This window comes from Neofelis nebulosa, chromosome 1, assembly GCF_028018385.1.
Source record: "Neofelis nebulosa isolate mNeoNeb1 chromosome 1, mNeoNeb1.pri, whole genome shotgun sequence".
In the NCBI taxonomy this organism is placed as follows: domain Eukaryota; kingdom Metazoa; phylum Chordata; class Mammalia; order Carnivora; family Felidae; genus Neofelis; species Neofelis nebulosa.
In genome coordinates, this window is record NC_080782.1 from 161,227,267 (window position 1) to 161,243,882 (window position 16,616).

The 16,616-nt window shown below is 54.9% G+C and overlaps 1 protein-coding gene across 3 annotated transcripts in view; it reads left to right on the forward strand.

The window, feature by feature from the left end:
- Positions 1-16,616, forward strand: part of RASA3 (RAS p21 protein activator 3) — a 120,885-nt gene that overhangs the window by 100,439 nt on the left and 3,830 nt on the right. For all 3 annotated transcript variants that reach the window (XM_058741646.1, XM_058741654.1, XM_058741662.1), the window contains 7 exons: positions 707-784; positions 2,720-2,797; positions 3,927-4,000; positions 4,713-4,819; positions 5,259-5,341; positions 11,351-11,559; positions 13,217-13,320. In XM_058741646.1, coding sequence (XP_058597629.1) covers positions 707-784; positions 2,720-2,797; positions 3,927-4,000; positions 4,713-4,819; positions 5,259-5,341; positions 11,351-11,559; positions 13,217-13,320 — 733 coding nt within the window. The remainder of the gene's footprint in view (positions 1-706; positions 785-2,719; positions 2,798-3,926; positions 4,001-4,712; positions 4,820-5,258; positions 5,342-11,350; positions 11,560-13,216; positions 13,321-16,616) is intronic.

Genomic DNA, 16,616 nt, shown 5'->3' on the forward strand with positions numbered 1-16,616 from the left:
CCCTGAACCCCTCTATGCACATGAAGGGTTGGTGGCCTTTCTAAGCTGTGCCTATAGACACAGTTGGATGCTGTGACCAGGATTTCACTCCCACCTTGAGAAAAATGGAGCATTTGTGATCTTGGATACATTCAGGCACATATTCACTCAATCAGCAAACATTGAGTTCCTCAGGGCCACAGGCTCTGAGCGCTCACACTAGTGATGTGCCAGCAGAGAGCGCCCAGTGGTGACTGCGCTTGGCGGGAAGTGCAGGGCAGCAGGGATTCAAGCGGCCCTTTCCATCTATTGGTTTTAGATTAAACCTCCAGACCCTGAGGGGACACCCTGGGTGAGGCCACCTGAAGGGACTCAGAACCGCACAGGGAGATCCCCTTGTGCGTATCGGGCTGGGTGCTTGTTCGCAGCCACTGTCCTCACCCTGCACTGCGGGGACCCCCGGCTGGTGCCACGTGGACGTGCTGAGGTCCAGTCCGCGATGGCCTGGGAGCCTGCATCAGGAGCAGGTCCCAACACACGATGACGAGGGACCTAGGGGGACTTTTCCCAAATCCAGTGTTTGTCTGCTTCCTGTTACTTCCTGGCAGCACGCTGGTGCTGGGGGGCTTTCAGGTGGCGTCATCCATTTGTGGCTGTGTGATTCTGGGTTCAGTCAAGCATTTCTATAAAACAAATGAAACTCACATTGCCCCTTCCCGCCTGGCAGGACCCGCAGACATCGAGAACGCTGACGCTTATCTCGAAGACCATTCAAACGCTTGGCAGCTTGTCCAAATCAAAATCTGTAAGTCATTTATTTTAACCGTCTCATCTTTTTAACACAAAAGAGAGTGTGTTCAACACAATTATAAGAGAAGGAATAATAAAGCCCACCCAAATGCCCACCCAGCATGCTCATAGAACATTCCAGCAGCTTGCAAGTGCTTCTCTGCCCTGCTGAGCTGTGAAACTTTGCTTTTTGAGACTGTTTTGTTTGGGGCAAATTATCCTCAGAGACCGAGTTCAATTCTGTGAATCCTGTACTTAACGCAGGTTCACAGTGGGAATTGTAATTCACAGTGATATTTCATAAGCCCAGTAGCATGGCGGATAGCGTCTGTTAATAAGCAGTAAAGAAATAACATACCCCGAACCAGTGATGGAGTAATGCCACTGGGCTCCAGGCAAGGGGAGGGGGAAGGAATAAAGTCCAAATTCAGTGTCTTCATGTCTTCCCCAGAGAAAGGTCAGCAATGACATAGGCCCCAGACAAAAGTAAAAGTCCCTGTTGCTAGAGCAACTGTTGCTAGGGAACACAGCCTAGGGGAGTTGCTGAGGCCCTCCCAGACTCACTGTCCCCAGGCCAGAGCTTCTCCTGTGTTTCTGCTGACAAATGTCAGTGAGGCCGGGCTGCTTACCAGTGACTGGGAAGGCCATGCTCCCAGCCACAATTTCATTTTTGCCACAAATAAGTAGATTTGAAATCATGTCAGACCGACACGCAGCTGGGGGGTATCACAGGAGCGTATGCTGCGTTACCATCACCTGAAGGGGTGGCTATCACATCCATGCCTGTGTCAGGATTCAGAGACCACGGGGCCCAGCCCCACGCAGCAGCCTTGGTCTTGAGCATCTGAGGATGCGTGCCAGAGGCAGGCTTGTGGCCCATGGGCGGCCAGCAGTCCTGTGCTGGCCCTCCTGGCCCTGAGGGTCTGCCCCAGGGACAAGGGTCCTGATGGGCAGGTCCGAGGACATTATGTTTGGTGATAGTGATGTGGGGACAGCTGGGCGTGTTCCCTGGGGCTGAAGACCATGGGTGGATCTGCAGGGACGGCTGATCGGGTGGAGTGAGGCCGCCCCTTCTGTCTGGAAAGGGTTCAAGTGGGGATGTGCAGAAGCCCCCAGCCCAGCCCCCCTCGTTCTGTTCTTTGTGGGGTCCAGTCCCTGGCAGACAAGCAGCCACCTCTGGGGAAACGCTTGGCTTTCTATGAACTGAGTAAAATAAGCTGTGTGGTGGCCAACAGCCAGCCGATGGGCATGATTGCTCTTCTCTGCCCGTCCATGCCAGTTTGTGTTAGGTGGAAACTTGGATAAAGAAGCTCCTGCTGGGTCTGAGGTCTGCACAAACCTCATTGCATGCCCAGAAACAGTAAAGTGACCTACGTGTGTAAAGGGTGCTCATTGGGGCAGAGTATCAGGAGTGGTTCTTTTGAAGTCCCTACATGTATTCGTGAGGGGTGCCCCAACTTCCCCACACTGGGAGCCCCCGCCCCTGCCCCCTATCACAGAAGGGGTTCTGGGAGCCCCCGCCCCTGCTCCCCATCACAGATAGGGCTCTGGGAGACCCCGCCCCTACCCCAGTCACAGAAAGGGCTCTGGCAGCAGCCTCACCTGGGTGCCAGTGTAGGCTCCATAGACCTGGAACCTAGGTGTTAGTGTCCACATGAGCAGGGATGTTGGGTCGTTTGTAGCAAAGAACTCACTGAGGGACCCCCTACCCTCCATAGTTGAGTTTCCCAAACACAGCTTTGGTGGCTTGTGTGGCTGCCATGGGCCATGCCCAGGCTGAGCGCTGGGCAGCATTGTGCCCTCACGGTCCACCACCAGGAGACCTGCTCCCTCCCCTTCGCCAGGTCCCCACAACAGAAGCTGGTCATGACCCGTGCCTCTAGATTTCTCAGTTTTGGGCCATGAGCCGAGAGACCTGTGGGCCTTTGCTAAGTGACTTGTTCCATTTTAGGCCAGTTTTAAGGAATCCTACATGGCTGCGTTTTATGAATTCTTCAATGAGCAAAAATATGCTGATGCAGTAAAAAACGTAAGTACGGACGTCGGTTAATGTGGACTTACTACCCCTGTGTTGTGCATCTTTCCTGAGAAATAGTTGGCTTTAAAAAGATTGGGCTAAAGTTCACTTAACATGGAATTGACTGTTAACCATTTTATTTATTTTTTTTTTTTTAATTTTTTTTTTTTTTCAACGTTTTTAATTTATTTTTGGGACAGAGAGAGACAGAGCATGAACGGGGGAGGGGCAGAGAGAGAGGGAGACACAGAATCGGAAACAGGCTCCAGGCTCCGAGCCATCAGCCCAGAGCCTGACGCGGGGCTCGAACTCACGGACCGCGAGATCGTGACCTGGCTGAAGTCGGACGCTTAACCGACTGCGCCACCCAGGTGCCCCTGACTGTTAACCATTTTAAAGAGTTCAGAGCATTCATAGTGGCGGTGGCCACCCTCCCAGCTCCTTCCTGACCACTCCTCTTCGGGACCCAGCATCTCATACCTGAGTACCCCCCCCCACCAAGTGGTGGGGTGCCCCGTCTGTTCTGTGAACCCCTTACCTTGCCCTTCCTGGCTGTCTGCTCCTGGTCACCCCCACAAACGCCTCAGGGTCACAGAGCCCGGGGACCCAGGCCTGGAGTTAGGGACATGGCATGTGGGGAGAATCTCTTCTGAGAAGCTTTACTTTTTCTGTGGTGTTTGGAAACAGTCACACATGTTTAGCTTTCAGAAACCGTAAAAGCCAGGACCCAGAAGGGAGAAAGGGGCAGGAGCTGGGGGCACGTGGTAATTGCTGGAAGGGATCCAGGTGGGTCGTGGAACAGTCAGGCTAAGGCGGGAGGGGCCCTGTGCTGCCTCACGCTCCAGCAGAGCTGTGTCCTCGGGTCACCTGTTCACACGCAGGGAGGCCTCTGGGTGTCACTGAGCCTGGCAGCCGTCAGGTGAGGCCGCAGCTGGGGTTCGGGGAGACCCACCCTGGGGGGTCGGGACCAAAGCTTTCCGGCCGCAGTGGAGACTTGTGCAGGACTCTGACCCAGGAACCCAGGGGCGGCTTCCCCTCTGCTGTGCTGTCAGAGAGACCGCGTCCTGGCGAACTTTCTGTGCAAGAAGGAGTGTTTTCAAGCCATTTTGCCTTTAAGCATCTGCATTCTATCCCACACCAGTTCTTAGATTTGATCTCGTCTTCTGGGAGAAGAGACCCCAAGAGCATCGAGCAGCCCATTCTGCTCAAGGAAGGGTAAGTCCCGTGTCTGCTGTGGCATCCCGGGCACCTCTGCCACGTGGCTGGTGGCCTCCCAGGTCAGAGGTGGCCAGACCAGAGAAGCGTGGCCTTTGTGCATGTCTCAGATCCACCAAGACTGCATGCAGGGCATGTCTGAGACGTGGTGCTGTTCACTTCCCTTTCTGCACACCTGTGCTCTGCGGACCGTGTTGAGCGGAGAAACGCCGTCAGCAGAAGGGAAGGGAAGGAGGCTGAACCACCCAGCTTGGTGCAGCCCTCCATCAGACCCCCCCCCCCACTCCTGAAGCATCTGCTGCCTGCCCGGGAGGAGGGGTTCCAGTCCCTCTTTCCCTCCTGGGGTGCACCTGCCATGGCCCCTTTCTCCTCATGGCATCTGCAGTTGACGCTTCCAGTGTGGGAAATGAGGACAGGCAGCTGCTTGCTTAGGGACTGATGAACCTGGTGTCCTTGCCAACTTGTAATTTAAAGTTAACACCAGCACAGGGACTAAAGGTTTCCAAAGTAGAGATGTTTGCCTTTTGATTTTTAATCCTATCACTTGGAAGTAGAACAATGTTGAAAGTCTGCAGGCTGCATCTTGTGTCACAGACACAAAAGGGGCAGCTTATTTTGATGTTGCAGACATGACCTCAGGCTGTGGGGTGGGGAAGGCAGGGTATGTGCCCCGAGCTCCAGCATCCTCCGAAAAGATGTCCTGCTCACACAGGTTCATGATTAAGAGGGCACAGGGACGGAAACGCTTTGGAATGAAGAATTTTAAGAAAAGATGGTTCCGCCTGACCAACCATGAGTTTGCCTACCAGAAAAACAAAGGTAATGGGAAAAATCAGCTTTTTATTTGATTTCACATACTTTTTTCTGAGAGACCAGAGCCTTGTTTATGGCCCTGATGGGGTTAACCACCTGCTTTTCCGGAGTGAAATGAAGGACAAAGAGTAAGTGTCCCACAGAGCAAGCCGTCTCTTACCACAGGAGCATAATCACCAGGGTAGCCTGGGCAGGTGGGCGCCAGGCGTAGGAATCAGGGTCCCGTGTTGGCTGTGTCCCCCCAGATCTGACATGGCTCCTGACAGTGTGTGGCTAGAGGGTTTAGGCTTCCTGGGAGGCAGCACCGGGTCCTGCTTGGCACACGGTGTGAGGTTGGGGTGTTCTGCAGCATTCCGACTCCAAACCCCTTAAGCCCGTGGTCTGTGTGCTGCGTACCCATGCCACCTCTCGCCCGCCCCCTTAAGAGAGCCCCTTTTTGCTACAGGAGACCAGCCTCTGTGCAGCATTCCCATCGAGAACATTCTGGCAGTGGAGAGACTGGAGGAGGAGTCCTTCAAGATGAAGAACGTGAGTGTTGTGTCTCCATGGTGGGCCCCCACTTGTACCTGCTGTAGAGCCCAGCAGCTAGGCTGGCTGGGGAAGGCAGAACCTGCCAGAAAGTGCTTCCCTGCAGCTCCGGGGCCACGGACTGGCTCTGGGACCCTGTGGGGTTTCTGTGGAAGTGTTAATTTTGATCTGGTTTTGAACTCACAGGAAAGCAGCAACAATAGAGCAGGACTTCCACATCCCCATCCCGGGGCTTCCACGTCCCCCATCCCGGGGCTTCCACGTCCCCCATCCCGGGGCTCCCACGTCCATATCCCGTGGCTCCCGCGTCCCCATCCCAGGGCTCCCGCGTCCCCATCCCATGTCCCCATCCCAGGGCTCCCGCGTTTCCATCCCACGTCCCCATCCCGTGTCTCCCATGGCTCCCACGTCCCCATCCCAGAACTGCTGGTTGTTTCATTTTCCCATTTGCTGAGCGTACTCCATTGTTTCTATCTCTTCATTTCTCTCCACGTGTGTATGTGTTTCTGAACCACATAGATATTTTGGTTCATTCCCTAAAAACAAGAACTTCCTTGTATGACCTGAACAGCCACCAAAGGACGCCAGCGCTGGGGTAGCATTGTTACCCCTCGCCATCAGCTGTGCTGTAGTGATCTTTACACCCATTGTGTGTCCTGAAACCAGCACCCAGTGATGCATTCATTCTGTCATGTCCTTCATCTGGAACATCCCTCAGCCTTTCTCTGTGGTTTGCAGACTTGGTGTTTTTGAAGCACACGGACAGTTTTTTATGGGCGTCCCTCAATTTGGGAGTGTCGGGGCGTCCACCCTGGTAGGTTCAGGTGACACATTTTGTCAGGAATCTCACAGAGGTGAGCACGTCCCCTGGGTGCATCTTGTCAGGAGGCTTGCTCGCAGTGACTGTGGGAGACACACCAAGCTGTATCCACATCAGTACCCCCTCAGGCTCTTGCCCATCCACAGCGGCTCCCTGCCTCCCTCATTCCTTCACTACTATTTCCTGGCTTCCTGCCACGGAGGGCTCTGTCCTCCATGGAGGGTTAAGGTTTAGGGTTAGGGTTAGGGTTAGGGTTTAGGGTCAGTGTTGGGGTTAGGGCTGGGGTTAGGGTTTAGGGTTGTGGTTAGGGGTTAGGATTGGGGTTAGGGTTACGGGTTAGGGTTAGGGTTGGGGTGTGGGGCAGAGTTAGGTTTAGGGTTTAAGGTTTGGTAAAGATTAGGGGTTAGTGTTGGGTTAGGGTTTATGGTTAGGGTTTCGGGTTAGGTTTAGGGCTCTAGGACAGCAGGGCCACATTTCGTTCAGAATGAGGTTCTTCCCTGCCCATTGTGGCTATGCGAATTCACAGTGCTTCTAACGGTGTCTTCATTCCTCTGACCAGCACACGCTTTGATCAGGCCGTGGTAGGTCGGGTCGGGTTTCAAGGGGCTGTTGGTGACTTTTTCAGGCGTGCCTCAGTGGGCTCCGGGTATTTTTAGTCATTATGGAGTTCACCTTTGGAGCAAGGCCGTGGTCAGGGCTACCTCCTGTGTGGTCCCAGGAGAATCTTTGTAAGACCTCTCACTTGATTTGCGAACACAATTTATATTGTTACCCTGGACTTGCTGTGGCTGCATCAGGCAAGGGCAATGAACGTCTCAGTTTTCTTGTTGCTGCACACCTTGGAACTCGTGGCGGAGGTAGTGCCCTGCTCCACGTATCCCACTGTGGCCACTGGGTCAGGTCTTGTCACAGGAGACTATGAGGTCACACTGTGCACCTGGAAGCCTTGTTCTTGGGGAGGACTCTGTGTGTAGGAAAGTTCCCTGTGGCTTTGCTCACCCTGGTGGCTTTGCCTGGACAATGATATCCCTACTGAGCCTGGGTGGTAAGGTGCCTGGGGTACAATGGCCGCCCTTAACCCTCAGGGCCCTCAGCATGGAGCCTGATGTTTCCACCCAGAAATCTGCATATGTATATCCTGTTTTTGCCCTGGTCTGTTCCCATTTCTGTTTCTTTGTTCCTAATTTTCTTTCTTTTTTGAGAGAGTGAGAGAGAGCTGGTGCACAGTGGAGGGTTCAGAGGGAGATAGAATCCCAAGCAGGCTCCTCACTCAGCACAGAGCTCAGCACAGGGCTTGATCCCATGACCCTGAATAATGACCTGAGCCAAAGTCAAGTCAGCCACTCAACCGACTGAGCCCCCCAGGTGCCCCTCTGTTCTTAATTTTCTAAATACTTTTTACATTTTTCTGTTTTATTAGGCGTATTTAATGTAAGTCATCTGCAGTCTTTTGTAGAGCATGGTGGGGAGTAAATAATAACACCACTCATTCCATGGCCTTCCAGCCTTCAAGAAACCCCAGCCTGTGATGTGAGGTTGTGAGGGTTGGACAGTCAGCTTCCCCTGGGAGAGCGTGTGCGTGTTCTCTGCTGTTCCACAGCCAGCCTCCGCCAGTGGCCCTGGTTCGGGCATTTCTCTGCAGCTCTTTGCCTGTCTGCACTTGTGGCTGCGGCTGGAGTGGACAGAAAGAGGCCCATTGGCCAGTCTCCCTGTGACACTGACATGGGCCTGCCCTCCGTGGGTGTGGGAATGGCCCCTCGTGGCCTCTGTGCCCAGGCCTGGCTCAATGCTCAGCTGATAGTGTATAAAGGGCAACCCTGAGGCCTCCTCAGCACTGATTCATTCCCCTCGTAATGTGTTCAGGGAAGGTCCAGTAGAGCAGGACCCCACAATGGTCCTAACCAAGGGTGCTAATTTGGAACCTTTTGCACAGGAAGACATGGTCCCTTAAGCATAGAGGTATTCTCAGGGCCTTGACTATTTTAAAGTTTATTCCCTTTAAAATTCAGACAGGTGATAGGACACCTGGGTAGCTCAATTGGTTATGCGCCTGAGTCTTGATTTTGGCTCAGGTCATGATCTCATGATTCGTGAGTTCAAGCCCTGTGTTGAGTTCTGCACTGACCGTGTGGAGCCTGCTTGGGATTCTCTCTCTCTCCCTCTCTCTTTGCCCCTCCCCACCAAAACAAACAAACAAACAAACAAATAAACAGAAATTCAGACGACTTCCTGTGCTCCGGAAGCAGTGGTTGTCCGGGGAAACAGCTGGCTTAGCTGGTGCTCTGTGCGCTCAGCGGGAGCACCTTCTGGACCCTGGAGTCTGTGCTCTCCAAGGCCACCAGGGCTGTTTGGACACCGGGTCTGGGGTTTGACTCTGGCCCAATCTGCAGGTGAGCAGACAGGCTCATGGACGCTTCGGAAGGGCTTGTGGGTGCTTGCGCCCCTCGTGTGGGAGCAGGAGCTCAGGCCCGACCGCCTGTCCTGAGAGCCTGAACTCTGTCCATCTGGAGCAGGCCAGCCCCTCCCTCCCCTGCGCCTCTGGTCATTTGCTTCACTGTGCCTCCTGAGCGCTGCCTCCCGCCAACCGCAGATTGGGCTGGGGCCTCAGAAGAGTTGGATGTGGTAAGAACCTTCTTCAGATACCAGGAGCCATCCACAGCAACCACTGGCCCCAGGAGGATGGCCCCTGCACATTGTCTCACCCCACAGGCCCTGCTGCAGACACCCAGCTGAGGGTTTAGAGGAGTGGCCCCCGAATCCGCTTCTGCCTCCTGGGAGCTGACAGGGGATCTGACCTGTCTTCTGTCTCCTTCTGTGTCTGTCTGTCTCTTGCTCATTGGTCAGTAGTCAGTAGGTGCCTAAGGCCACACTGTGTTTGTGGGGGACACAGCAGGTCTGTTTCAGAGCTTGTCCTGGCCCGGGGTCACAGAGGAGGAGTCATGATGAACTCGCATCTCCGCCTAGGTCTGAGATTGACCCCATGGTCCAGTGGGCGGCGTTAGCTGGGTAGACAGAGGAGGCGGCCGCCCCGCTGGACAGACAGCAGACACAGACAGAAGCTCCCGTTCAGCCTGTACAGTCCCCAGCTGGATTCCTCGTCCCTCCCTCAGGACTATTTGAGGCAGTTTTTTGGGCAAGCAGATGGCCCCGTGGCAGGTGGGGTGTTTTCCTGGGCCTGAGGGGTGTTCACACCATGCACCTGCTCCAGGAACTGGGACACTGGCATCCTGTAGCATTGGGTATCTGCGCCTCCCTCACCTCCAGCTGTTCCCGGGCCTGAGACTCTGCTGTCTCCAGGATGGCAGGCTGGGAGCATTGCGCCCTCAGCCGGTGGCATTCCCAGATGTTATGGCAGCAGGCAAGTGTGGACGGTGTCCGAGAAACAGCTGCCTGCCTTTTCATGCCATCAGGCCTGCAGTTTAGCTTTAGAAAATCACCTAATTTTAGCATCACTTATTCATCAGCTAGTTCCCCTGCTGACAGTGCTCACTAATTACCAGGCTAATGTCCATTTGGGAGACAGTCCTGTGGCACGCTGGGCCCCATCAGAGGGGCCAGTTTGTGAGGACAATTAAGACAAAACTCCTGTCTAGAGGCTGACCCTCCGCTGGGGATTGCAGCCATACACAGGTTCATGCAGTCTGAGGCCTGTGCAACAGTGCATGTGTGCATGTAGAGGTCCTGGGGCAGTAGGAACAGGACCTTGTGGGGCAGGGTCAGGGGGCCCAGGTCTTTGTAAGTAAGCTATTCACTCAGGAGCTCAGACACACAACTTCTCCTTCCCAGAACCATCAACTCCTGTTCCTCCTCTCCATACACACTGTCTCCCCTTGGAAAAGCCCACCATCACCTTTGACATCCTGACTCCAGGCCTCCCCTGGGGCCCTCTGACAAGTCAGCCTGAGAGCCCTCCAGGGCCCTGGACTGCCCACCTCACCCACCCACCCCCATCTTCTGTGTACACCCTGGCCTGCTCCTGCTGGGAACACCCGACCCTCCCTGGGCTCAGGACCTCTGCACTTCCTCTCCCCGCTGCCCTAGGACCTCTGCACCTCCTGTCCCCACTGCCCTTAGGATCTCTGTACTTCCTGTCTCCACTGCCCTAGGATCTCTGCACTTCCTGTCCCCACTGCCCTAGGATCTCTGCACTTCCTTTCCCCGCTGCCCCAGGACCTCTGCACCTGCCCCAGGACCTCTGCACTTACTGGTCCTTCTGCCTGGGACTCCTCATCTGCTTCCTCCTTCAGCTTTATCGTTTCTTAGTCACCTTTCTGACCTCAGCCGGGATGTTTATTTAGAAGTTTGTCTCCTGACCCTTCCTCCGACCCCCCCCCCCCCCACCAACACACACACACAGCCCCTGAACTTTGTGTTCTTTTTTATCCTTGCTGGCTGGAAGTTCATGCAGATAGAAACTCTGTTTGGGGCACACTGTGTCCCCAGAATATAGGACAGTGCCTGGTATGCAGGGATGTTTGTCGAATGAATAATAAGAAAGGTAGTGGAGGCTCTAAGAACACTCACAGAGGAAGCAACGCCTACCTGGAAGAAGAGCCCCCGGGTGGTCAGGTGGGGTGGGGCAAACACAATAGCACATGTGGAGGTCCTAAGGCTGGTGTGGGGGCGAGGACAGGAAGGCGGGCAGGGTAAGCTCGGACACACCTTGAGCAGAAGCCTGCCACAGCTTAAAGGTCAGGAGACCTGGGGCACCTGGTGGCCCAGCCAGTTGAGCATCCAACTTCGGCTCAGGTCATGATCTCACAGTTTGTAAGGTCGAGCCCCACATCAGGCTCTCTGCTCTCAGCATAGAGAGAGCCCCGTTTATGTAATGGTCACAGTCAACTTCAGGAGGTCCCCTAGGGGATAAGCAGTTCTACTTCTTTGCTTCTTGGAGGGAGCCCCCTGAGACACCAGGAAAAGAAGTGTCTTGGCCGGGCTGACCAGCAGTGACCCAGCCTCCTGAATCACCCAGGGGGAAGGCTGTGGCTTGTGACTCCATCGTGTTCAAGGGCAACAGAAAGCCCTTTGTGCCCACCATGGCCCCTGGGCTTGTCCAGGCCTCTGGGTGGGCTCTACCCTCTCTCCCTCCATGGCCCCTGGGCTGGTCTGCATCAATAATAATGACCCTTGTGGCTTGGGCAGGATGTCTTGCCATGTGGCTTCTCTGAACCAGTTCACTGCCCCCTCAGATGTTCCAGGTCATCCAGCCGGAGCGAGCTCTGTACATCCAGGCCAACAACTGTGTGGAGGCCAAGGCCTGGATCGACATCCTCACCAAAGTGAGCCAGCGCAACAAGAAGCGCCTCACCGTCTACCACCCCTCCGCCTACCTGAACGGCCACTGGCTCTGCTGCAGGGCCTCGTCGGACACAGCTCCTGGCTGTTCCCCCTGCACCGGGTAGGTCTGTGCCTCTCCGGCCCCTGGGACCCTCCCGCTGATGCCGGCAGCCCGGGTCCCACGGGCAAGCCGCGAAGGCCCTGGGCTTCATGCAGGATGGAAATCAAACGTGAGCCAGCAGGAAGTGAAAACGCAGTTTGTTGACCAGAGAGAAAGACGGACAGAGCGCCCAGGAGATTGAGGAAAAGAGCAGGAGTCTCCTCTTCGCTTGGGGCCTGGCATTTTTATTGACGATTGTGGTCTGGTGCACATGTCCCCTCAGGGTCCAGGAACTGGTCAGTGCAAGGACAGGGTCCAGGTGTCATAAGTCACTTATTCCCTCAAGCCAGGGTCTTGGCATCAAGGTGTTTGGAATCAGTGGTCTTAGAGAACATTTACAACAACCCCAGTGGGTCTCTCTTTAGCTGTCACCTGTTGTTCTGGAAGACTCCAAAGACAGCATTACTTCCCAGTCCCTCACAAGGAGGACGTATGCTATGCATGTTACAAGGCAGGTGTAGAGTGGGGCAGGCGCACAGGCCCTAGCAAGAATAGAAGCTGGAAAAGGAGCAAAGGGAAAAAATGGCTATATTTTCACAGAGTCCCACAGAGTCCCCTGCCTCACAGCCACCCAGTGTGGCCAAGCACAGTTGTCCAGCTTGTGCACTGTACAGGGAAGTTTGGCCAAGGGGCTGCACTGGGGGGCAGATCCAGCTGCCGCCTAGTTGCACACATGTAGCTGAATCTCCTAGGCTGTTCTTGCAATTGTTGAGGAGTCCACGCAGGACAGTGCATCCTCACGAGGGCTCTGTCGACTGTTGACTCTCCTCCTGTCTCTGCCCGGGGTCCTAGTGATCCTTGGGGGTGGGTGGCAGTGAAGGAAGGGGTTCCATGCTGAGGGGAAACTCCCAGGGGCAGGGTGCTGTCGGGCTTCCGCTAAGAAGAGACTGGACGTTTCCCACCACCTGCTCACACCCGCTTTGGTTTGTGCACCTGTCATCTGCACACCCCCCTGCTTTGGAAACCAGATCAGCCCTTATCTCCCGGGCCTCCTGAGGGTCCTGAGAGGCTCCCCTCTGCCAGCTCTGGAAGAAGGCTTGGGTGCCCCATGTGACTTGTCTGTTGTGGTTGTGGGTATGAGGAATACCCCCAAAGCTCACGGAGGTGGGAATGGGAGGATCCGGTTCACAGATGAAGAAGCTGAGTCCCGGGAAAATCCCTGCCAGGTCCCCCCCCAGGAGAGGCTGAGCACTGTGTCTGGGGAATGGGAAACTGCCACGCCCGGGGCAGGAGCTGGGGCCACCGCAGGCAGGCTCAGGGAGGAGCAGGGACCTGGCCTGGCCCCTCCTGGGGCAGCAGACCAACCCTTCAGGGCATGTGGCCCAAGTGCAACATCAGGGCGGTGGGGGCGGGGGGGGGGGGGGGAGGGGGCGGCTTTTTATTCCAGATCATTTCTTTCCATGGCAAAACAAGCTTGTTGGCTTGCTGTCACAGCAGCTCTTAGGCCTCTGGTCCTCTGGGCTGTGCGTGGTCACTTCTCAGTGCTCCTGAACTATTCTGCAGCCCCATCAGGGAGGAGCTCGGGGTAGGGTCACTCCATCATCTTCAGCGTCTTTAAAAACAGAAATGTTACAGTTCACATCGTTCTTTCTGTTCTTGTCTTGCTGTGTTCGGCCAGTGGCCTCCCAGCAAACATCCAGCTGGACATCGATGGGGACCGAGAGACAGAGCGTATCTACTCCCTCTTCAACTTGTACATGAGCAAGCTAGAGAAAATGCAAGGTGAGGCAACACATGGTCTGGGGTGTTGTCTTACATGGTTGCAGGTGGCTCTGGGTCCCGGTGACAGTGACACCTGGAGCTTTCTGCAGAGATGATGGGTGCTCTGGGCCTCTGTGGTCCACGTGCAGTGTTCCCCGTGGCCCGTGTGCTACCGTTCACAGCACCAAGGGGAAGCACTTTCTGCAGTTTGGGCAGCTCTGTGGCAGAATTACTTTAACAACAGATTCTGTAGATAATTTCAAAATGGAATTTCGTTTGCAATCTCCAAACTGCTGAATTCTTGAGAAGATCCTACGTGTAATAACCTTCCATACCCCCCGACACCAGATTGCAGAGGGCCGTGTGCATGTGCGTGTTGGAAGCTCCAGCTGTAATATTTTGCAGCTAGATTATCCTGCACATGTAACTGCCGTAATGTCCCACAGAGAGTAGCAGTGCGGGTGGGGCAGATTAGGTGACCCCTGACTGGTTGGGGCTGTCGTTCAGGAGAGGCCGACACGAGAAGAGCCCACTGGGAGGCAGATGAGCTGCATTGTCCCCAGGTGGGGTTTGGTCGTTCGCAGAGCCACATTCAGGGATTCTGGGAAGGGGCCCTTCAGCCCACTCCGAATGCGAAGTAAAGCTCGTGGACCTGGAATTAGGCCTGTTAGATAGTTTCCCTTTTCCTTCTCCTGCTCTAATCCAGCGGCGTCTGTGGTGGCCTCAGCCTGGACCATACTGAGTCCTGGTCTGGTACACGTGGTGAGCTTCCTGTCTGTGAGCTCAGTCCCCTCTGGCAGCCTCAGATCACACTCCACACCCAGCTCTGGGCACATGTGCGTGCACACACAGCCACACACACACACACACACACACACGTGCGCACACACATGCACATGTAAGACAACCGTGTCTACACACTAGAACACAAGCTCGCGTGCAGATGTGCATGGACAACAGCATGTGTACGCACATGCACACAACTGTGCACATGTGCGTAGTCACCTACCCCAGTGGCACACACAGCACCTGGATCCAAGGTTCCCGGAGGCCGTGCAGAAGTGGCCGCGGGGCTACACCAGGCCTCACTGGAGCCAAGGGATTGCAGCTCCTTCCCAGCCCTCCAAGAAGAATGACCAGAACAGAGGAGGGTAGGGTCAAGGAGTTACAGAGGTTGAAGCCACCGTGTGAGGTTCCTGAAGGAGGCTGACTAAGCCTTGCATGATCAGCCACCTTCCAGGCCTCTGTACACGCACAGCCTCCCTCTTGCTTCCAGCATCACACCATTGCAAGCCCCTGTGCCTTTGCCCCTGATGCCACCCCCACCCCCTTAGTCTGACTGATACCTGCTTGTCTTGAGTCTCCCGCTGTGGGAAGCTTTTCCTAACCCTGTGTTTATCTCTCATTGCCGTGATAATCAGCTTTGATCTGCTCACCCTCAATGTACTCGACCCTTTAAGACCAGAAGCAGGTCGTATTTACCCCAGTGCCTGATATCGAGGAGGAACTGAATACCTATTTTCTGGATGAATGGATGGACAGGCATACATGATAGGTGGATGGATGATGGGTGGATGGATGGATGATGGATGGATAGATGGATGATGGATGGATGGATAGATAGGTGGGTGAAGGATGGATGGATGGATGGATAGATGGTAGGTGGATGGATAGATGGATAGATGATAGGTGGGTAAATGATGGATGGATGGATGGATGATAGATGAATGGGTGTTGGATGGGTGAATGATGGATGGATAGATGGTGAATACCTGTTTTCTGGATGATGGATGGATGGGTGTTGGATGGGTGAATGATGGATGCATAGATGGATGATGGATGGATGGATAGATGGATGGATAGATGATAGGTAGGTGAATGATGGGTGGGTAGATGGTCAATGGATTGATAGATGATAGGTGGGTGAATGATGGATGGATGGATGGATGGATGATGGATGGATGATGGTTGGATGGGTGAATGATGGATGGATAGATGGATGGTAGATGGACAGCAATGGAAAGAGGTCTTGCACATTCAGCCTCCCTCCCAGTATAGGAATCATCTGGATAGGTGTTCATAGAGCATCACCATGATTGGACACCTTACACTTCACCTAGGCATTGTAGCATTGACTCACTTCTCAGTCTTCAGGCCTCTGCCTGGAGTCTCAGTGCTTCTTTGAGGCAGATTGTTGTCAGAGCAACCTAATCATCTTGAGATACTCCCTTTATATTAGTCAAACTGTCTTCTTGAGCACTGGGACCATGGGGCTTATTTCCACCTGATGTCGTCAGTCCTTGCCTCTTGGGCACAGCAGCCTTTTGGCCCTCGGAGGAAGCTGTGTTACAGTTGCCTGTGCGAGAGGTTTGACCTCTGCCCCCGTCATGTGGCATGGACTCACCTGGCCACACTCCTTTGGGCACCCCTGGTTCTTTAACCCTGCCCCTGATGTCTGCCAACCACAAAACCCAGTGCATCAGGCAGGGAAGGGTTAGCGCGGGGCCTGGTGGGGTCCTGGTTGAAGAGCCATCGCAGGGCTTGGGCCACTGGACAGAGAATAGTACAGATGAGGTTTTCAAGGTGACAGCAGGTCACTGCTCTTGTGGTGCATCCTGGGATAGCAGCCGGCTTCTTCCTCTGCAGAGTAGGCGCGAGTGCCCCTCCTGCCCCTCCATCAGGGTGTTGGGAAGATTAAGCGGGAGGACTCACAAAGCCTCGAGCCCACACTTCACCTGCCTGTCGTCGGGCCTCAGGCCTCCTCCTGGGTCTGGCCTTTCAGCCGCTGCCAGCCCTGGCCCATGTGGGCCACAGTCCTCAGTGCCCTGCGTTGGGTTTGTCCGGGATTCCCAGGCCTCCATCCAGAGACGAGCCCTGATGTCCTCTTCCATGGAACAGGGTGGAGACGGTGCTGTCCCGCCTGGGTTAATCCGGGGTCCGATGAAACAACCCCTGTGAGGCAGTTAGCACAGGTGTGAGGTGAGCCTGGTCCCGGCCGCCCGTGTCCTTCCCCCAGCCACCGCCGCTGCCTTCCTCTCTCCGCTCCGGGGCCCCACAGGATGCAGGTAGCTGCAGATCCTTGCATTCTGAAGGTGTCTGCCTGACTCCACCAGCATCACCCTGGCAGTGGGAGTCTTTGTTTCTGGTTGCCTTCTGATCACAGACATGTGCTTATTCAGGGGGTGTCCTCTTTGACCTGTCCATGCCGGCTGTGACCCTCTTCTGTGTTCCTCTGTCTTTATAACAGCCACAGTTCACACATACTGCCAGTATGGTGCTTGGCACCATATGGAACACCGGTGCCCCCATTTCCCAGA